The 23,823-nt window shown below is 33.0% G+C and overlaps 1 protein-coding gene across 14 annotated transcripts in view; it reads left to right on the top strand.

Moving 5' to 3' along the window:
* Window positions 1-23,823, top strand: part of TBC1D5 (TBC1 domain family member 5) — a 571,565-nt gene that overhangs the window by 277,278 nt on the left and 270,464 nt on the right. For 12 of the 14 annotated variants that reach the window (XM_021933864.2, XM_017954351.3, XM_017954374.3 and 9 more), the window contains one exon: window positions 4,613-4,682. The exons of the other annotated variants lie outside the window; for them this stretch is intronic. In XM_021933864.2, coding sequence (XP_021789556.1) covers window positions 4,613-4,682 — 70 coding nt within the window. The remainder of the gene's footprint in view (window positions 1-4,612; window positions 4,683-23,823) is intronic. 14 annotated transcript variants of the gene reach the window in all.

The following is a 23,823-nucleotide window of genomic DNA, read 5'->3' as shown; positions in this document are numbered from 1 at the left end:
CACAGAATTTTTTTTTTTTTCTTTTGTTGAGACGGAGTCTCGCTCTGTCGACCAGGCTGGAGTGCAGTGGCCGGATCTCAGCTCACTGCAAGCTCCGCCTCCCTGGATTCAAGCAATTCTCCTGCCTCAGCCTCCCGAGTAGCTGGGACTACGGATTCAGTGTTCATTTTGCTTTGGAAAATGTTTGACTGTTGATTACAGCTTTTACAAAGTCCTAAGAGTTACTTTTTGTTTTTCAGTGTTTCTGTAGGAGGACATGTACTACTTGGAGTTTCAAACTCTGCCATCTTGCTGATGTCATGCTGCTTTCTGTCTTTTGTTTTTAAGAATTCTATTAAAGGTTTAATAGGAACCTTTGATAACAAAACATCCTTTTCTCAAAATGGTCCACTTGAAAATGTATTTTCTTTAAGACTTCTTATGAATTTTTATTTTACATCTGAGTTTTCATTATCTACAATACTTATTTTAAGACATTCTTTAGAGAACTAAATATGGCTATTAAATCATTAGAACGTAAATACATTAACAATAATAAAGAAAATTGAAAATTATAAAATTCATGAATTTTTTTCTGTATTGATTTCAGCACTGGCTCATAGATCTAATGAGTGGTCCTGGATTTTTAGCATAAATAGTTAGCTTGGGGTGGCTAATGGTTTGCCTGATTTCACAAATGATGTGGCTACTTTATGGATAATGCTGAGTCATTATGCTTTGCTTTCACTGTGTGCCAATACATGAATATACTTTATTCATAGATTTAAAAAAATCATTTATTTTTTTAAAGGATTTTAAATTTAACTAAAACATTTCATTGCTATATACTAATTCCTTTAAAAGACACAAAGGCTTTCAGGTCTTTACAGTAAATTCATAGCTTTGTTTTCATTTTGAACCAAATCTTTTTTCCCATTTTACTATTAAATACCCCAGACTGTGTATGCTGACAGTTCTCTAATGATTCAAAGATAAAACCTTTTCTTTATTATGTAATACTTTTCAGAATTCATACCTAGTGTGATGTGATATTCTAAAATTTGATGTTTTCACATGTAAACTGAAGACACATTTGAGTAGGCATGATTATTTATAGTGTTATTCTGGCTGTTTTTAACTTAACCTAGTTTAAAAATCTCTGGTTCTCTCTTCATGAACTAGATGTTTGTGTATTAAAAAATACTACAGAAATCTATTGTAAACCTCCCTTTAGAAAGATTTCAACAGTGCACAGATGGAACCAAAAATGCCCTTTGCTAAACATGACCTCAGTTAAAGCCAAAAGGGAGTCTGAAATTCCATTCATTCTGTTTTGAAATTTAAGTCACAGTTACACTTCCTGGCTTCATAAGTTAGATACACATGTTAGAAATATTAGGCAATATTATGCACTTTCTTATAATTTAAACCAATGTAACTGTCAGCATATTTTTGCAAATCAGCAATTTATTTTAATTGTGAATATTATGAACCCATTAGGAAAGTTGCATACCAATTAATGAGAAATGAATGTTGTATAAATTTCAAATTTATGGTCACAAGTAATTGATGAATTGTTCTTATAGATATATGTTGTACAATGTTTTAAATATATAGTAACACATGTTATTTATTATATATAATTCGTGCATGTATTCAAAATATACTCAATAAAGACATCTAGATTCTTTTACTGATTACTTTACATTAGATATTGAAATATCTTTACAACTGTATTCTAAAAGTTGCTTATTAGTTAAATTACTTTTCAGGTAAGTAAAAGGAAGTCTATTATCTTAAAGCACATTTTAGATATTTGTGCTATTTGACCATTTAATAGTCTTTGTGTAAGATTACATTAATACTGTATTTGTGTGTGTGTGTGTGTGTGTGTGTGTGTGTGTGTGTATGTGTGTATGATGCATCTTTGTTACAGTTATGGCTACCTGACAACTTAGTTCAGGAATCAGAATAGCAAGTAAAAACATCATAGTAAACTCTCTTGCACCCTCTGTTGTTATTTTTGGGAAATGCTACATATACGTTCCCGTGATTGTATTGTCATTTCATTTACTTTAATCTCTTATAAAATTAATACTTATTTTATTATACTTACTTCCAAATTAGATTCAGTAGTAAAGTAACACTTGTTTATTTCCCAAACTGGCAGAAGTTGTTTTCTGGTGTTACAGATATGTTTTTTATCATATTATAGCTTAAATGAAAAATGAGCCTTTCTGTTTGTCTTTGATTTCTCCTAGTTACCGGTAGTAAGCCTCTCCAAATGTTTCACACCAAGTAAAATCTCTACAGGATGTAGCACATTGTATACACAATTTTACAGAATTACAGATTCTGTCTGTTCTTTTGTAAACCTTTCGATAGTCAGACAGTTTCCTTCCAAAATAAGAGTCTGAGATCGTCCATACTAAAATTAAGAATTTATAACTGTAAGGAACAGATGTTTTCATAAACATTTGCTATAATTAATTTCAACTAGAGGATTGAGGGAACAAAGCGTTTTTCCCGCTTCAAAACTTTATTGCCTTTTCCTCATATAGCCAACTCTGAAATCTTTTCTCTAATATTGTTAGTGAAACAATTGTACTCCTTATTTGGTATGTTTTTGAGAAAGAAAAACTGCTTTTTTTTCCCCCATTACCATTTTTTTGCACCTTGAAAGTTATATTTAATGTGATATTTTCTTTCGGAAACAGTTATAAATTAAAGAAAACCTTTATAATGTGATAAAACCTGGTTGTTTATGAAGCCAAAAGTCTCTTAATTATTTGAAGAATTTTATATTTGATCTGATAAACATCAGCTTAAAGGAAGAACTATTCTATTGGTGTTATTTTTCATGTTTAATCATAATCTTAATTTTAAGGAGAAAGAAGCTCATATTTTAAATGTGTAATATAGTACTTATTCTATGCTGATTATGGAATGTTTCACAGGAAATGTCTGCAAGCTGTTAAATAACATGTGTTGTAGAAATTTTCATTTAGCAAGATAGAGACTAATTTTCCTTACATCTTTTTAGTTTATTATAATATTATTAATTTTTAAAAGAAAAGGAAGGGTGTTGTATGAGTAATATTACCATACCCATGTTTTCAAAGAATTAGCAACATATACCTAGCTAGGTTAATTTTAAACATTTATATGTTTTTGGATTATTTTCTTCTATAAATTGTCACCATTTTTAAGTGTTGTAATCCTTTTTAGGATTTTTTGTTTTTTCAAAAAACAAAATAAACTGGAACAGTATTTTGAAAAAAGAGTAGAGTTGAAAGTTTAATAAGCGGGCTCAGTCCGCTTCTCCTGAATGCTGGCACAGCTGCACATATCTCACCAAACTCTCAAAAAAGAACCAGTGTTCTTTACTATCTGTCAACTATAAAATGTGTAAAGAAAGATAGGTAGCTATCATTAAAATTACATTTCAGCGTTCAGTAACCATTTAATGAGTAGCATAATTATATAAGTATAGTACCTTAGATACTGTACTCAATAATTAAAAATAATCTCATCTTTAAAGTGAAAACTCTGTAATTACTGTTTGACTTATCCACGACCACTGTGATGATTTCCTGTTGCACCTTCAGTTGTTCAAAGTATATTAAAAGTATAAAATTGGATAAATCATTGTTATATTATGCTGTAAATATTATAAAAATGGAATATGACCTGATGTTTCAAAGTTACATTATATGAATTAGGAGTATAAAATATAATCGTATTCTAAACTTTTAATTTGTTTTGAAAAACAAATAACATTTTTAATAGCGGCATACTATGGTTTCATAAAAGCTGTACTTTGAAGTGTATATTTTAAAAAATTGAACCATTAAATTTCAGTCAATAAGAATATATAACATTGGGGCATTGGTAAGCATTTTTTCCAACTTTAGTTCATTTACTTTTATTCTATAGTCTTTAATTTGTTCTAAATTTGATTTTATGAATATGACAGAGTTTTGGGTAAAAATTTTTTCTCTCAATGTTTGATATTATTATAGGAGACAAATACCTTTTGATGTTGTTCCTTTTTCATGTTTTAAATTGCCAAACTTTTGACAGTTGAAACCTAAAGTTAGCAGTTAAAGTTTTGTAAAGAATATTAAGTAAGGCATATTAAAAGCTCATTAATTAATCACTACCTCTCAAGTTGGCTTTTTATTTTACCTCTGTTTACTAAATTGCTAGAGAGTGTCAAACAAGGACCTGGAAAATCATCCAGGTTGGCTCTCTGCCTGCTCTCTTTTGACAGTACCACTGATCAGGATGGGTGACTTGGTCACCAACAAAAAATTGCCTTTCTTTATACTGGTTTATAATTTTAGTTTTGTCTGTGATTCATAAGAAGAAAATGTTGGTACTGTGCTTCATTTGTTCCTGATAACACTTACTTTGGTACTGTTACTATCCAGTCTAGGATTGGCATTGGTTTATATTTTGAAATCAAAATGAATTTTTTACCTAAAAAGCTTTGAGTACAAAAGATAATTTGGGGAAGGGGGAGAGGATATATGCTTTTTGGCTAATATGTTGCATTTAGCTTTCACACAGTTTTTCAACTGAAATACTCAGTTTATCTCCATTATTTCAGTGTTGTAATTTTTTTCTCCAGGAGATTCAAATAAAAATGGAAGAAGAACAAGTTCTACTTTAGACTCTGAAGGGACTTTTAATTCCTATAGGTAGGTGATGAATACATGTATATATATACACATACACATATAATATTACAAGATAATGTATAAGATATATAATTATATAGGGTTTTGATCTAGAATAGTAAGGAAACACTATTTGTGCTTTAACAAGGTGACCAATGTGAACAATATTGTGTTAATGTTATTTTCTGCAATTAATAAGTTACAGAAAAATATAATATTCTAAATTTTTGAGTAAATGCACTTACTGCAGTATCTGTTGTTAGCCAATAGTAGGGTAATTGGAACGTATGCACATGTAGTATTCAGCTTTATTATAATCCATTTTTGTTTTTCCAGTATATCTGTTACATTACTAAAGCTTCCTTTTAATTTTCCTGCTAAAATATAGTACCGCTCATGAGCGCCTAAGAGAGCTTAAAATGTAGTTCATGGTTGAATTAAGTGCTGTTTGCTAATATTCTGTTTAAGTTCTTCAGTAAACAGGGCTATTACTTCTGAATTAGTAATATTTTTAAAAGGATACACTAAGAAAATATGTATTTTACCTAATCCTTTCTTTATATTCTCCTCATGACTTGAATTTTACTTTCATAAACAGTAAATGTTTATGAAATTTGTACCTTATATCTGGAAACTGAAGAACAACAAAGATTAAAGTATTTTCAGTAATACTTGAAAATTTATATACAGAGCCAAAGTGGTGTAAGAAATTGGTTATTTTCTTTTAGGAAAAAAGTGCAAATTCAATAATGATACATTTTAACATTATAGATGGCAGTGCAGATTCTTGAAGAAACAATTTAATTGGCCAACATTGTCCTTATGGTTAATTACGTCTGATACTTGTGTAACAAAACTATAAAATATATGCAAGAGCCACTGTATATTTGAAAACTAATTTGAATATTAAACTGTGTCTCCTTATCTATAATAAATATGGAACTTATGCTTAGTTTATATTTTTATTTGTATACATATTTTATAGTCTTAATTGGAACTGTGTCATTTATTTCTTCAGATTTCAGGCAGGCTTTTAACATCTAGAATCGGACCTTTTATACAGGAGGAACTAGACAAAAATGTAGTAAATGAAACAAGTTTTTACAATTTGTTTATGAATTTCAGAAATGAGATGGTAATTGAAACACTTGATATCTTTATTTTATGCTAGTTGGGGTCTGTATAAATGATCAGTTGTTCAAGTGTCACAGATACCACAAAGGGCTTATTTTCCATGGTGTTCTAGAAGGGTATTATCACAGCAGTAAAACTCATATGTTGTTGTTAAATTTTCACTATATCCATCCTACCTTATAAATATTGGAATTGTCCAAATGCTTTCTGAGTCCTGAAGCATAATATAAAGCTTGTATTTGACATACTAAACAATAGGTAGAATCTCCTATTTGAGTGTGTCACAGCTGATTGTAACAATAACCAAAAAAGTAAATGTGAAAGATAGTTAAATAAATATTAGGATTTGACATGTAACAGAGGAATCTTAAGATGGTAAAATATGAAATCTATGATGATAATTTATTAGGTATAAATACAATTAAACATAAATGAGACAAAAAGAAAAACTAATGTATTTCAAAAGAAGGAAAATCCCATTATATGTGTATAAATTCTGTTGTTGAATTATATTTTACAATTACATTTGTATTTTAGCCAATTATAGTAAATAGTGGATATAATATAAAGTTAAGAGAAATGTTTTCATTTCATTCATTTCATAAGAGAAATGAAAACATTTCTCTTAACTTTATATTAAGTGAAGGTATAATATTATCTTGGGTGTTTTTTTGTTCTTGAATAAAGTATCTTAGTATTATTAAATGATAATTGTATTTTGAAAAGTAACTCCTAGTGTAGCTTTGCACAATAAATACTAATGTTGTTAACTAAATATTTTTAATCAATGTCTGTCATTGTTTAAAAATGACAGACATTGATTAAAAATCAATGTTGTAATGTTAGAATATTAATTTATTGTTGTAATTAAAAAGGGAAGATAAAAAGCTGAAGTAATACAGTCTGTAAAAATGTGCTTTTAATAGTTGGCAGGCCAGTGCCACTGTTAAATACTGTTATAGTATTTAAGGTACGAAATGAATATTTTTCTACTCAGTAGGTGATAGCTCTTATAATGAGCTTACTTGTGGATTTGACACTTGGGTTAAGTGTAGAATTCATAGAAGCACAGCTCTGTGGTATAGCTTCAATTAAGGTTAACTGACAAAATCTAGGAATTGTTGCAGAATCACATTAAAATGGCAATAGAATTTTCAGTAAAATTTACTTTTGAAAACAAAAATTATTTTTTGTTGCAATTATAGCTCTTTAAGCTAACTAGAAGTAGTTTATTAGAAAAACGTAAATGTTGCAACCCTCAGATGTCCTTTTGCATGACAGTTCTACGTTTGTATTATTTAAACCGCCTCTGAAATCCTAGCCTTTCTTCACAATTAGACAACACAGGCCTTAAACCTATCACCAACATACTCATAGTTTATGTATACTTGTGTCAAAGATTTACTTTAGTTTCTTGTCTATCAAATGGGCATTATAATGCCTAACCTGTTTCCTTCCCACAACTGTTTTAAAAACTCGGGTTAAAACGTATAAAATAAAGGCCTTTTGAAAATCTAAATGGGAAGTCATAGTATTAATTCTTTCGTGCTCACTTCATGTAAATGGGTAACTTTGTTTCCTGTATTCACCATCAGACACATGTATCCTTTAACATATGTTGAGATTTTAATAACTTTTGAATTCAGTCTTGAATTGGACACTGAAATTTATATTCTTTCCACTGTTTGTATTATTATGATATTAGATTATGAGTTTCAAGAGGGCATAGTCTCTGGGGGTTTTCTTTGTTTGTTTTTTGAGACAGGGTCTCACTCTGTCACCCAGGCTGGAGTACAGTGGCACTACCTTGGCTCACTACAGCCTCAACCACCTGGCCTCAAGCAATCCTCCCACCTCTCAGCCTCCTGAGTAGCTGGGACTACAGGTGTGTGCCACCACACCTGGGTAATTTTTGTGTTTTTTGTAGAGATGGGGTTTCATCATGTTGCCTAGGGTGGTCTCAAACTCCTGGGCTCAAGAAATCTGCCTGCCTTGGTCTCCCAAAGTGTTGGGATTATAGGTGTGAGCCACTGCACCTGGTCTGTTTTTTAAAACAATGTTTAAACATAGTGTGCTGGTTCAGATCCTGATTGTAAATATTCTGAATACTTTGGACAAGTCTCACCCTCAGTTTCTTCACCTTTGAAGTGGAGATGATAAAATACAGTTGATATGAGGAGTTTAATCAGATAATGGCATATGGTAAATGTTGAATAAATATTAGTTACTTTTTTGTTCCAGACAATGTCATCATCATTGTCATCACTAACCTTTTGGTATTATAGAAATTGTTACAGTGATCTAATATACCAAAAGGAAGATAAAAAATATGTTTTACAAGAAAATAAATTTTTGGTCTGTTAGCAGAAAGAGTGCTTAAGAACAAGCTTAACCTGAGATTTGACACTCTCAATCTCTGACACATATTTCAGGTTACCTTTGAATAACAAATTTGAATACCTAGTAAAGATAAAAGGAGGATATTTTACTATAAATTCAGAGATGATATCTGGAACTTTGACAAATAAATTTTAAAATTAAAATGAATGGACCGTAACTACAGCTTTATGTGCCTAATACTCATAGATTTTTTTTTTTTAAATAAACTGGGATGTTTACTTTGGATTTATATCTTCTTTTGATCTTGCTTCATGGATTCAGATAGAGTACAGCTGCATTTAACTCCTAAGGCACCAGTACAATTATTATATGATGCTTGAGTAATAGTCCAGATATTGTTTTGGAAATTTTGGTTAAAATTTGATTGTGTATCTCTGAACTAATTTGCAGATGATGCGTTAAAATGGAAAGTTTATAAGACTTGAGAAGACATTGTTGGTTTTGTGAAATATATCTTGTACTTTTTAAAGACCAATGTTAATGTTGTCTGCCAAATTATATGAGCTTTCTCTGTTCCTTATTTAACCATTAAAACTGAGAGAAGAACATTAATGGGTATGAAAGAAGAAAAGTCGTTTCTTGATTATCAGTTTGCTGATGTTTAACTTAGTGACTGTAGCACAGGCCACTCCTCTTCTCCTCTTCCCAAGGGCAGCTGACCTTCTCCTCGCCAAAAGAGGCAAGCCCCTTGCCAGCACATATGACTACAGACTATTACATTAATCTGTTTAGCTGTAGTACCAGCTGCTTGCATGTTTTTAATTATCTTATTAGATGGTATAACAGTGACCTATGAAATAAATTGAAGGTGAACATTTAAAAACTTTTGTTTTATTACCCTGTTTCTAAATATCTTTTTGATCAAATTATAACTTTCCTCAAAAGTTGACAGGAAATCTTTGTCATTTTTGAGTCAATGTTATGCTTTTTTTTTTCTTCAGATTTTTAAAGTATAATGTCTTAATTCCCAATATAGACAATAACTTATTTGTTGCCTCATTTATTGATAAGCTTTTTGTGTTTCTATAGCCAAAAATCTGCTGTAAACTTGGCTTCATAGTCAATTTAGTTAGAGAAAACTCAGACCAGTTATTTGGCATTCTCAGGGAAACTCAAAATATTGCTTAATTTTTGTACCTCATCTTAGTTTTGTGTAAATGGCAGAGGATAGAATATAAATCATTGTAGATTATTTTAAATTTGTACATTATAGTTAACCCTAATTTTCAAGATTCTGTATAAACTGTAGTAAATCATCTAGTTTACTCAATATTTTTTTTTCAACTTAATTTCACATGACATTATATTTTCCAAAGCCGTACTCTTAAGAAAAATGTACACTCTTTTTCATCTTGACAATTAGATACTTTAAAAATAATCATTTGTAAATGCAATGCTGACTTCCAGAGACAGTGCAAAATTATAAACACCGATGATGCTCAGTTAGAAGTCGTAGCCAATAAACTGAAGATTATAATAATTTAGTTAGGAGCTTTGGGGTTTGAATCAAAAAACAAAAGTTACTTGAATGCTAAAAAGATACACAGATACTTCTGTGTGTGTTTTTAGTTAATAAATCCTACATCTGGGCTAGTGGAGTGACTTGAGACTTAAAAAATTTATAGACTGGAATAAACTATTTTTTTTTTTAAGAAAACGTTCATACTTTTGGCTTATTTTTTCCCTCTAATAAAATATTGTATTTCATATTTGAAAAGAGCTTTTATTGAAGAAATAAAGGGAACTTTATATGTGTATATAGTTTTGTTGTTTTTTGCTTTATTCCTTTTAAGGAGAGATGAAAAAAGACACTTGGCTCTTAAGCAATGGTGTTCGAATTTCTTGATATTTATCAGAGCTTCCAAGGTTGCCTACCTTTCTCAATATAATATGTTCTATATATAGCTCACCGAGTCAAAAGCTGTTCAAATTGGTAAAAAGTTTGTAAAAAGTTAAAGTCGGTATTGCCTTTTAAATCTAAAAGTTGTCTTTTCCTGCCTAAGAAAAAGTACATTAATTTGAATTTTCTTGAATCATTAAGTAAATTTGAAAAATTAGGCTTCAAGTTTTAGCACAAAGATTTGCATGTATCTTATTTGCATATAATCAATAATTTTGTATGCATCTTGTTTGCATATAATCAATCAGTAAATTTGAAAAATTAGGCTTCAAGTTTTAGCACAAAGATTTGTACTTATTTGCATATAATCAATAATTTTGGAAGATGCGGGAAATATCTTTTCATCATTTACATTTATTTTTAGTATAGTACCTTTTACATTTGTATGTAAGAGAATTATATATCTCATAGAAATAACAACGAAACAGTGATTCAGTAGAAAGGAGATAATAGGGCAAAAGCCTACTTTGGCAGCAAGATTTAAAATTCAGAAATCTAGGTTCTAGTCACACTCTTAGAGTGATATAATTTTGTTAGTCATGTTATTTTTGAGAATGTTGGCTTATTGGACGAGAGCAGGTGCAGTGGCTCACCCCTGTAATCTTAGCACTTTTGGAGGCTGAGGTGGGCGGATCACTTGAGATGAGCTGTTCAAGACCAGCCTGGCCAACATGGTGAAACCCTGTCTCTACTGAAAATACCAAAAAAAAAAAAAAAAAAAAAAAAAAAAAAAAAAAAAAGGTAACAAAATTAGCCAGTGCAGTGGTGAATGCCTGTAATCCCAGCTATTCGGGAGGCTGAGGCACAAGAATCACTTGAACCTGGGAAGTGGAGGTTGCAGGGAGCCAAGATCATACCATTGCACTGCAGCCTGGGTGACAGAGTGAGACTGTCTCACAAAAATAATAAATAAAAACAGAATATTGGCTCAATCAATTTATTTGCTAGAAGTAATATGAAAGGTGGTAGAGACCAACCTGAATCTACCATCCCTCTTCCCCACCACTCAGTCCTCTTAAGTTTCTAAGGCCTTGCCATTTTAATTATTTTTTCAGGGTTTCGTAGCTTAATAAGTAGAAGAGGAGAAAGGAAGGCCTAGAGTTAATGCTCCTTTCCTGATTCCATGAGCCTTACTTTTCTGATTTTGTTGTATTTCCTGTATATTGTTGAGGATCTGTATAATGTTAAGATGTTCTTAAGAATAAATACATGATTTAGGGAATCAATTTGGAAAAAACACACAGAAATAAGACACACTAAAATCTAGATCTTAACTCTACCACTGTAACCTTAGGCAAGGTAATTAACCTCTCTGATTCTTAATTATCTCATCTGTAAAATTGAAATGTTAGCATCTGTATCATTGAGTTGTAGAGAGCATACCTGTAAAATGTGTAAAGTACCTGGCCCTTGTCATCAAAACATAGTGGGTAACTACTGTTAGTTTTTTTCACCTTTCCTTACCCTCGGTCTTTTCTAAAATTTCTTTTAAGTTGTAATTAACTCTACTACCTGACAAAGTTGGCCTTTGCCTCAGGAAAGTTAAAAAAAAATTTTTTTCTAGTTCTAACGTGGCAGTAAATGAGTATTTAAAGAATCAGATGAATCTATAGTTATCTATAGGTTATATAGGAGGAACTTTTATATAATCGCTCCTTATATTTAATCTCATTAAATTGTCTTGCATCTTGTTTGTGCTTATATTTGTTCAAGAAGCATCACAACCTTTACAGTTAAATGATCACTTCAGAGAGCACAAAATGTATAGCCTTTTCATTTTTCAGAAATCAGTCATAGTATTACCTTTTGTTCTTATCTCCATAATGGAGGCTCTTTTGAGTAAAGAAAAATCGCATTTGAATGATGAATACATCTTCTTGAAGTAACTTATTATTTTTATGATAGTATCTGTGCTTCTTTATAATATACAATCTCTCTGAACTAATTTATTGATTACTTACGGCTTTGAAAAAATGTTACCCTCTATTTTGAAAAATCAACTGATTTGTTTGCATTTACAGCCCTAATTACCAACCCACACTGGCTTGAGCATACATGTTACAGTTTGAGTTCTTTTCCTTTAGAAACCCCTTCAAGCCCTTTTTGTTATCTGTTGCCAGGCTTTAGGGGAATTTTTTTTTTCATGTTTGTTTATTTACATAGTCAGCTGAAAGCCTGATCATCCAAGGCTGTGTAAATGTTTATCTTTGGAAAGACAGGCATACATTTGAAATATGAGGATAAGCTGCTCTGAGTCAATCAATACTGAGAGTCCTTTCCCCTGGACACACTTCTGTTTCCTGCTGGTGTTCCCAGTTGAAATGCCTTGCTGTCAGTCCTATGGATCACTGTTTGTAATATATACTTTGGATATGGTGGTGAAATATACAAAGTCAATTAAATATTTGCTCAATACTGAAGTATGAGGAAATAATGCATAGAATTAGGGTTCAAAAATACAGTTAAAAATTTGAGAAAATGCATAGAATTAAGGTTCGTAAGTGGAGAGTTAATTTTTTTAAAAAAAATTTACCAATATCTTGCTTATTTATTTATGCATTGGTCTGCTTTATAGTCCCAGGTAGCTCTATATAATACTTAATTTCTGAATGTGTATTTCATGGACAATTTGACTCAAATAAATGATTTAAGGGAGAAATTTCTACAGAATATTTAGGAGTCAATATTTAACTTTTTTTTAAATATCAGATCGTGTTATCTTTTGACACAAAGTTGTAGTGGTTACTAATTCTGTTTCCCCATTTTATTTTTAATCCAGAGCTTTTTCACAAGTGCTTTTTGAACATTTGTTTATATCTTTTTTTTTGTTGTTGTTCAAGGGAGCTAACTTATCTTCCATCATTATGTATATCTTTGTTATACTCCCAATATAGACAAACCACTGTGCTAAACCTTTAAGACCCAAAGAGGAATTAAACACAGACCCTGCCCTTGGGGCACTTATGATGTAGCAGGGAGACAAACATGGAAACAACTAACATAGATGATGACTGGTATTATAATGGAGGCATTTATCAAGAACTAGGGGAAGGCCAGGCGCAGGGGCTTACACCAGTAATCCCAGCAGGCTGAGTGGGGAGGATCACTTGAGCTGAGGAGTTGAAGACCAGCCCGGGCAAAAAGCAAGACCTCATCTCTACAAACAGACAAATAAATAAATAAAATAATTAGTTAAATTTTAAAAAATTAGCCAGGCATGGTGGCACTTGCCTCTAGTCCCACCTACTCAGGAGGCTCAGGTGGGACAATCACTTGAGCCTGGGAGGTTGAGGCTGTAGTGAGCTGTGATCATGCCACTGCATTCCAGCCTTGGTGACAGAGCAAGACCCTGTCTCAAGACAAAAAACAAAAAGCAGAACCAGGGGAAGACCAAATGGTTGGGGTGGTGGGCGGTAGGAGGAAAATCTGTTTGCTAGGTGTTCTAGCGGGGGCAAGAGTTTCAGGGAGGTGAGCAGCATGTATAAAGACGATCTTCATTTTCCACTCTTCAGCAATGCATTCTTTTAGATTGCTTTTGCAGTAGAATAGGTAAGTTTCAGTTTGTTAAAAACAGAGAGATTCTCCAGAGATACTGAGTTTATTAGGCGATTTGCGCATCTGGGATATGTAGGCCTTGGGAACCATAGGCATATCCAAAGAGGTTGAGGGAAGGGGAAGCTTTTAAAGACAAGAGAGGAAAGTACACACAATTTATTTTGAAACAGAGAACTTTGGTTACAGGGGCTTATTGCAGGAGCTAACACCAGTTCACTAATGGAGACAGTTTGTCTGGCAAATGTTCTTGTACAGCAGTTAGCTATCCTTGTACTCATGTAGCAACCTGCAGTTTAGAAAGTTATTGGTAAAAGTTTTTGTTACAGACGTATGTGTATAAGAGCCCTTCAGGGAGTCTTTGTAATATTTCTTCAGCGTATGTGCATGAGGGCTCTTCCTTCTAAACCTGGCTTTATTTATGGTCATCTCTCACTATTCTTGGGGATTGATTCCAGGACCCCCATGAATACCAAAATCACAGATGCTGAAGTCCAGCAGTCAGCTCTATGGAATTGGAAAGGATAGGAAAAATCAGCCCCTCTGTATCCATGAGTTTGGCCTCCTTAGAATACTGTAGTCTCAGTCTGATTGGTATAAACCATGAATGCGGCATCTCATGTATGGAGGGCCAACTGTACTTTTGTTAGGGTTTGACAGAAGTGACTTCATTTTGATTTTGACAACTTTCCTATTTGAACTTAGTCATCAGTGACAAAATTATGCCCTTACCTATGAAGACAGCTAATGTGACCCATACAACATCAGTATTTACATATGTATCTATTTCATTGTAGTGACAGTGTTGCTTTACATGAGCTGCTATTTTGATAGTACTAAAGTACTACTAAAGTACTACTTTGATAGTACTTGCTATTTGATAGTACTAAAGTTTTAAAATTCAGTATATCATAGTTTTATTTATTTATTTTTTTGAGATGGGGTCGTACTCTGTTGCTTAGGCTGGAGGGCCATCTCAGCCCACTGCAACCTCCACTTCCTAGGTTCAAGTGATTCTTATGCCTCAGCCTCCTGAGTAGCTGGATTACAGTTGTGCACCACTGTGGTCATCTAATTTCTGTATTTTTAGTAGAGTGGGGGTTTCACCATGTTGGCCAGGCTGGTCTTGAACTCCTGACCTCAGGTAATCCACCTGCCTCAGTCTCCCAAAGTGTTGGGATTACAGGCATGAGCCACTGCACCCGGCGATGTTTGATGTATTTGAATCGATGATCAAAAATTTTAACTGAGGGTTAAAAATCTTTAAATCACACAAAAATAATTATGAAATAGTTGATAATGATACAATTGAGAATGAGTATTAGGTACCTAGAAATATGAAGAAAATCAGTAAACCTGCTATGGAATAAAAAATAACCTGCAAATGATAGAATATTTGAAATGTAAAAGATGTCCTTGTATCTGAACATATGGATATAATTTTCATTCCATGATTATAGATGTTATGTTCTGAGAGAGACATTGAAGTAGTTTGGTTGACATAATCTCAGAAGTAGTTTGGTTGACATAATCTCAAGGAGTTTCAAAGACTCTTCCAGGCTACTTTTTCATATTAGGACACTAATGCAGATGACATGTCCAAGTGTCTCAACCCATTAGAACCAAAACAGGGTAGTTGAACCCTGTATCTTAAGCCTCATTCCAATTTAAAAAAAAATACTTCTAAACCTTGAAGTTCTCTTGAACAGTGTAGCTCAACTTTCATAGATCTAGACACAGACTTATGTGTATTTTGTTCAGTTCACAGTAATAAACTTACAATGTCCAAAATAACTACTATTATCTTCTTGCCCTTCCCCCTGCCTTACCACAGGGGAGCAGTTCTTAAAATACTTAATTGACTTTAAACAAAAGTTTATCCCATGGCCCATTTATCTTCTTTTTAAATTATCCCTTCTAGGTTTGTTTAGCCAGCCGGTTGCTGAATATGATTATATTAGGTTCATGATCCAAATCTTGGGTTTTTCCAGCATTGACCATTTTTGGGTAACCAGTAGAAGTAACACTGTGATCACCAAAGATTTGCCTTTCTAACTTTCAGGTATATGTATGAGAAGAGGGGTATGGGAGGAGGCAGGGGAAGGGAGTGATAAAAACAGAAACCACAGGGAGAGGCAATGAGATAGATACGGGAAAGAAAAAGAAAAAGATTATATCCATATCTAATAGTCTTATTAGTAGCACCATTTATTTAGAATAATTATATACTATGTTACCTCTCTTATGGAATTAAATTGCTTTATTTAACCACATGTATTATTTAACTTTTAATGTTTGTTTTCTTTCCCCAGTTATATATGCGTATGCATCACTTGTATATTTATATCCCTTGAAACTTTATAGTTGTTACTTTAAAAATTGAATGTGTATACGAGTGAATTGTTGCCATCCTTAAAACATTTTAAGCTTCCTTGTCCAATGCAGGAACTACTGGCAATATGAAGCTATTTAAATTTGGATTTCAATTAATTAAAATACAATATGTAGTTCTTCAGCTGCACTAGTCATATTTTAACTACTTAGTAACTATGTGTGGTCAGTGGTTACCATAGTGGAGAGTCAGATGTAGAACATTTCTGTCATTTCAGAAAGTTCACTTGCTTAGCGCTCATCTAGAGGTTATCAAGTGAACGATGGATTCAGTTAAAATACAATTGATTTTAATATTCCTTAGAGAAGGTATTTAAACACACATGTATTTCTATTTGGTAATACCCTATTAGTCAACACACTATTGGAAAACATGCTTTAAGTCGTAGGATTGACTTTTAATTAGGACATCAGGTTTTGCTAAATAAATGTCTATTTATAAATAACTGGAAAGTAATTTATTCTCTATTCTACCAGCGTTTCCTTTACAGTATTGGCTTATATTTGCAGACTGTGTGGCAAATTCTTTATCGTGTTATAGAATGTTAGATATCAAGCCCGTACCAGTTATCACAAATATCAAAGTAAATGAGGTGAGGTGGGGGTGGGAAGAAGGTAGGACAGGTCTGCAGGGAGAGGATTTTTTCCTTATTAATTATAGAGGAAGCATGAGTAAGCCATGGAGTATAAAATAGACTTACTCCAGACAACTTCACAGAGATTGTCTGGTATAGGATCCTTTTCTCACTTCATTTCTAAATGCCAGTCCTTTGATTAGTAATCTAATTATCTATTGTATATTTAAATTATTAATACAATTAAAAATCAAAAGCTTGTTATAAAATCAAAAAGCTTGTGATACTGCTTTTCTTGGTTTCCTTTTTGAAAGCATGATTTTTGAGTTTACCTACTTTAATATGACCGTGGATTTAGAAGCTCTGAAACACTATATTTTGAAGAAAATAATGCCTGGTTTTTTTTTGTTTTTTTGTTTTTTCTTTAAAAAAGAGAGTATTGCAGCACTTTGGGAGGCCAAGGCAAGCAGATCATGAGGTCAGGAGATCGAGACCATCCTGGCTAACACAGTGAAAACCCATCTCTACTTAAAAAGTACAAAAAATTTAGCCGGGCATGGTGGTAGGTGCCTGTAGTCCCAGCTACCTTGGGAGGCTGAGGCAGGAGAATGGTGTGAACCTGGGAGGTGGAGCTTGCAGTGAGCAGAGATAGTTTCACTGCACTCCAGGCAGGGTGATAGAGAATAAATAAAATAAATAAATAAATAAATAAAATAAAATAATAAAAAAGAGAGTATTATATTTAACAGTGCGTAACTGTTTTAACTCAGTTCTTTGTGTTCCTGTGAAAACTGAGGTGAAGGCTCAAGGTTTCTCAATTTAAAGTTCAATTCAAACCTGAATCAAAACATCGTAATTTTAACAAACCTCTAGGCAAGGAACTATTCTTTACCTGTATTTCAGTGGAGCCTCATCATATGATAACATGATTCACCTAGACATATGAAGAAATACATTTTAAGCTTGTAATTATGCATTCTGTTTTATATATATATATTTATGTATAAGTGATATGCCCTGATGTTTCATTATGGAGGAGAAAAAAAGCTTTAAATAAAAGTAAGTTTTAGAAAATTCATGATATAGGAAGCAAAAAAGCCAGTACAGTTTCTAATTGCCTTTTAGAGACTCGTGAGTTCCCTCATTACCTGTGATTTAAGCTAAAAATGAGGTAATTATAGATAACATCAGTGTTTATCTGGTTGATCTTGGCACCTGCAGTCCTAATGTTGTAGCTTACCCATATCTGGTACCACACTTTATAGTCTTATGCTGACATACCTGATTTACACTTTTCATATTTCCATTGATTTTAAGTTAGATATTCCTTGTTCTATTTGAATAGTATTTTCAAAATCATACCTTTAAAATGACTTAAAAGTATATACCTTTATATAATACTGGAATTATGGTACAGTCCTTGCATTGATAGAAGTCTTTCACTAATATATTTTGATATAGATTAGAAACCGATTTAAAAATTTACTGGCTCCTCTTTGATAAAATAAATGTAATCATACTAAATATGGCAATTTAAAAAAAGTATTGGCATGCACTTTAGGATTATGAAATTGTATAAATCTTTTTGAATCAAGTTCAGCTTTCTTACCTTTTACTTCCTCAGCTTCAGATATTCTACCCATCTAACCCTGATCTAATCCTGCTTAAATCCTGCTTCATCCTGCCATGGCCGTTTTGTTCTATTATCTTACTATTCAAATTGCAATGAAATGATCCTGGTTGGCTGGCTGACCTTGTAAACTCCATGATCGTCTCTGAGAGCTCCGTCTGCTATACTCCCCTATCACTATACCTCCCAGAGAGCTAGAAGCATCTCTCTACCCTCTCTCTTTTTTCTTCCACTGTCTGTGACGTGTTGGCTTTTCCCAAGGTGAGAATCCATTCTCTTAACCACTCAGCAATTTCACTGTCAGTAGAAGCCTAAGTAGCTCCTGTTAACCAACTATTAGAGATCTTCAGTCCTAAACTATATGTAGTCCCTTAACTCTTTGCTCTTATTGTAGTCATTTGGATTTCTTCAGTTAGCCCACAAACACATTGTTTCCTTTCCACATTAAGCTTAAAAATGGGATAGAAACCATCATATAAATCTATATGGTGTAAAATTAGTGTATTCTATAGTGTATCACCATTTGGGATAATGATTCAGAAGCTTTCTAGTCATAAATTAGCACATAATTTAGTCATTTATTAGTCATCATATAGGTTATAAAAGTATTTAAAGTATTAAATTTAGAAGATATCAACAAATTTAGAAGATACTAGTTTCACACCAATGTTATGAGCATATATTGGGAAACTACTACATTAAAATATATAATTACAAATAGATATCTCATTATAATTATCAGCTGTATTTATCCACTGCATATTCTAATTGCTTTCCATGTCAAAATAGCCATTGCAGGAGGCTTAACTACCTAAATAGGTCTTCTTAGAGGGAAGGTATCAATTCCTGCTGCAGAAGTTGACTTTATTTTTTGAGAAATAATTGCATCAGTCATGGCCTACATATTTAATAAGTCACAGTGTTCTTTCCTGAGGAGCACATGGGTAAGCTCAGAGTCCTTCTCAACATAGTGCTTCCAAGGCAGCTAGTACTGGTCTATTAACATTGGCCTGAGAAATGAAACCTACTCATCTTCATCTTTCCCTGCTTAGATGCTGATTGTTTTCAGGGACCCAGTATCTGCAAGATAGAGTAGTTGCCACTAGATGGCACTAATGCTTTATTAAGGAAATCTTCAAGGTCCAGGTGGCTAATCCATTCCATTTAAGGTTTTACACACCTAAACACCCAGGTTCTTAACTGCTCACAGGACTGTTGTTATCTTCTCAGTCCAATTAGTAAAAAGTTATCTGCATGTCCGTGGACTTGATATTCAAAAACTAAAAATCTGAGGAAGAAATAAGGGTATATTTCTATCTTGCCTTGTTGCCAGAGGTCATTTTTGCTCTTGGTGTCTGGAGAATCATGTTTCCCTTTAGTGGTTACTTCCATGTCATTCCAGAAAGATGTCTTTCCTATATCTCATTTCTTTATTCTCTTGACAAGTTATTTAATTTTTCTGAACCTTCCTTTTCTCATTCATAAAGAGGGGTTAAAAATGTATACCCTAAGAGGACTGCTGTAGAGATTAGAAGTGATTCACCTGAAACATTATATCATAAGTGGGTCTTTTAAAAGCATTTCAATGGCATAATTTTCAGATTTTTGCTGTTCAGGCACATTGTAAATACATATTTTTTCATGTAAGAATGAGTTTAGCAACTACTTTTTCTTTTTTTTTTTAAATTAAACTGAAAAATTTCACTACTGACACCTCAATATTTTCTATTGTTAATCATATCTTCCTCCAAATTCAGGAGGAGAGGCCTACCATTCATATCTGTGATTGTAAAAAACCTTCATTTTGATCCCTCTCCCATAGAAGGGCTAAACCTTTCAGCTGTTTGCCCTCTGGAATCTGTTTAATGTTTGGTTAGTTCAATTCTTTGCAGTAGTATTTCAGTGGCTATGGTGCTACTGTTATTTTATATTCTAAGTTTTAATTTTGAAGTATCAAACCATTTCTTTCCCCTCTGTACTACCAGAGTGCTTTGCAGTAATCATTTTATTACTGGTTTACACGTCCATCTATCCACTGTTTAACTTTTTATGTTTTAAAAAATGTGCCTGTGAGTGCTAAGCACATAGTAGGCACTTAATAAATGTTTTTATTTACTCTGTTACAGTTTATTGAAGAAACACTATTCAATAGAAACGAAAGACAATTAATATATTATCTTGTGGCCTTTATGCTCCTCTGTTGTTAGAGCTGTTCATCAGTTTGAGATGTTATGCCTTAATTAGAACTGTAAGTACCCATGAATAAATTTAAATGATTGTAAATTTCAGAGATAATGTTTCCAATTCACATGCCTCAGTCTTCTTTTCTCTGTACCAACACTGTAATCAAGGTACAGGGTCTTATTTAAGCTAACAAATAATTATCCTTCATTACATAAGTAGTATGTAACTTGACCTTAAAAGCCTGCTTAACTTGACAAGATGGCAATGAATGTAGCCACCAGCTGTGCCTGTACTTTCACAATTTCTTGGTACTTGTGAATAGGAGCTGATTTTGGAAAAGACTGGAGGAGTCATTGCTTCATACTTCCCTCTCTTATCTGGAATACTTTGTGTTTTCAGTACACAGAACTGCATGGTGTCTCACAAATTATGATTCCTTTTGGGTTCAAAACGTTGTACATTTGAGATCTGTGCTTGTTCACAGACTACAAGCTATTTAAATATATTTATGGTTTTTGAAACGTGTATACATACCCCAGAGATATTGCGGATTCAGTTCCAAACAACTGCAATAAAGCAACTATTGCAATAAAGTGAGTCACATGATTTTTTTTTTTTTTGGTTTTCTAGTACATGTAAAAGTTATGATTACACTATACTGTCAAGTGTGCAATAGCATATGTCTAAAAATATATATACCTTAATTAAAAGTACCTTATTGCAAAAAAAAAAAAAAAGCCAAGGATCATCTGAGCCTTCAGCAGTTCTCAATGTTTTTGCTGGTAGAGGGTCTTGCCTTGGTGTTGATGGCTTCCCATGAGTCAGGGTGGTGGTTGCTGAAGGTTGGGGTAACTGTGGCAATTCCTTAAAAAAAAGACAACAGTGAAGTATGCCACATAGATTGACTCTTCTTTTCAATAAAGATTTCTCTGTAGTATGAGATTCTGTTTGGTAGCATCTTACCCAGATTAGAACTTGTTTCAAAATTGGACTCAGTCTTCTCAAACTCTGCCGCTGCTTTCTCACTAAGTTTATTAGATATTCTAAATTATTTGATATCATTTTAACAATATTCACAGCATCTTCACCAGCAGTAGATTCCATCTCAAGAAACCACTTTCTTTGTTGATTCGTAAGAAGCAACTCCTAATTCACTTAAGTTTTATTATGAGATTATAGCAGTTAAGTCACATCTTCAGATTCCACTTCTAAATCTAGTTTTCTTGTTATTTTTCGCCATCTGCAGTTACTTGTTCCACTGAAGTCTTGAAACCCCTCCAAGTCATCCATGAGGATTGGAATCACCTTTTAAAAACTCTTGTTCATGTTTCTATTCTGACCTCCCCCATAAATCTCTAATGTTCTTAATGACATCTAGAATAGTGAATCCTTACCAGAAGATTTTGAATTTACTTTGCCCAGATCTGTCAGAGAAATCACTATCATATGGCAGCTATAGCCTCTGAAATGTATTTCTTAAATAATAAAACTTGAAATTAGAAATGACTCCCCAGTTCATGGGCTGCAGAATGGATGTTATGTTAGCAGACATGAACACACCATTAATCTCTTTGTACATATCCATCAGAGCTCTTGGGTGATTAAGCGTATTGTCAGTGAACAATGATATTTTGAAAGGAATCTTTTTTTTTCCTGAGCAATAGTTTCCAAACATGGGCTTAAAATATTCTTTAAACCATATTGCAAACAGATAGGCTATCATCCAGGCTTTGTTATTCCATTTATAGGGCACAAGGGAAAGTAGATTTAGCATAATTCTTAAGGTCTCTAGGACTTTCAGAATGATTAAAGATTGGCTTCAGTTTAGTCACCAGCTGCATTATCCTGTAACAAGAGTACAGCCTGCCCTCTGAAGCTTTGAAACCAGGACTTGACTTCTCCTCCCTAGCTATGAAAGTCCTAGATGGCATCCTCCTTCAATAGAAGGCTGTTAAATCTACATTGAATATCTATTGTTTAGTGTAGCTACCTTCGACAGTTATCTTGGCTTGATCTGTGTAACTTACTGCAGCTTCTCCATCAGCACTTTCTGCTTCACTTTGCAATTTTATGTTATGGAGACGGCTTCTTAAACTCCATGAACCAACCTCTGCTATCTTCCAACTTTTGTTTGGCAGCTTCCTCACCTTTCTCAGCTTTTACACAATTGAAGAGAGTTAGGACTTTTCTCTGGATTAGGTTTTGCCTTAAGAGAATGTTGTGACTGGTTTGATTTTCTATTCAGACCACTCAAACTTTCTCTGTATCAGTAGTAAGACTGTTTTGCTTTCTTATCGTTCATAAGTTCACTGGAGTAGCACTTTTGAGTTCCTTCAATAACTTTTTTTTTTCTGCATTCACCACTGGGCTACCTGTTTAGTGCAAGAGACCAAGCTTTTGGTCTAACTTGGCTTTAGATACACTTTCCTCACTAAGCTTAATCATTTCTAACTTTTGATTTAAATTAAGAGACTTATGACTCTTCTTTTCACTTGAACATTACAAGGCCATTGTAGCATTATTAACTAGGGAGGTCCAAGGAGAGGGAGAGAGAGACAAGGGACTGTTTATGGTATGGCCAGAACACATACAACATTTATCAGTAAGTTCACTGTCTTATATGGTTGTGGTTCATTTTGCTTCATAACAGTTACAATAGTAACATCAGAGATCACTGATCACATATCCCCATAATAGATATAATGAAAGAGTTGGAAATTTTGTAAAGATTATGAAAATATGTCACAGGAGACACGAAGTGAGCACATGCTGATAGACTTGCTCAATGCAAGGTTGCCACAAACCTTCAATTAGTTAAAATGCAGTACCTGTGAAGTGCAGTAAAATGAAGTGACATAAAATGAGGTATGCCTCTACTCCTCTAATGTACTCACTGCTAATCTCATCTTTGAACATTGCTAAAAACTAGACAAAAAGTTTGAACATTATAAGATATCAGTATATATGTGTAATTACTTGGAAATAGTACATATTTACAATAGTATAGGTAATAAAAATGGATTAAAATGGGGAAAAAAGCCCCACAAGATTTCACTGAATATTTATTTGGTGTTGGAGTGACTAAGAATTACTTAAGCAAGAGAAAACAATGGAAAGATCAATAAGAGAAAATAGTGTTAGATCTTAATTATATACAAATTTAAAAAGCGTCAATGTATTGAAAATTAAGACCATTGGGTTAAAAAATTGGCTGATGAAGGCGTGATGTCTTTAATGTATGAAAAACTTTTCTCTTTAATCAATAATAAGGCACACTAAAAAGCAGTATTATTAACAAAAATATTAATTTTTAAAAGTATAGGATTTAGGCACACTGACTCACACCTGTAATTCCAGCACTTTGGGAGGCTAAGGAGGGAGAATTGCTTGAGGCCC

The sequence above is a fragment of the Papio anubis genome, chromosome 2 (assembly GCF_008728515.1).
Source record: "Papio anubis isolate 15944 chromosome 2, Panubis1.0, whole genome shotgun sequence".
Taxonomy (NCBI): Eukaryota; Metazoa; Chordata; class Mammalia; order Primates; family Cercopithecidae; genus Papio; species Papio anubis.
The sequence above is the reverse complement of the archived record's forward strand: the minus strand, read 5'-3'. Positions and strand labels throughout refer to the sequence as shown.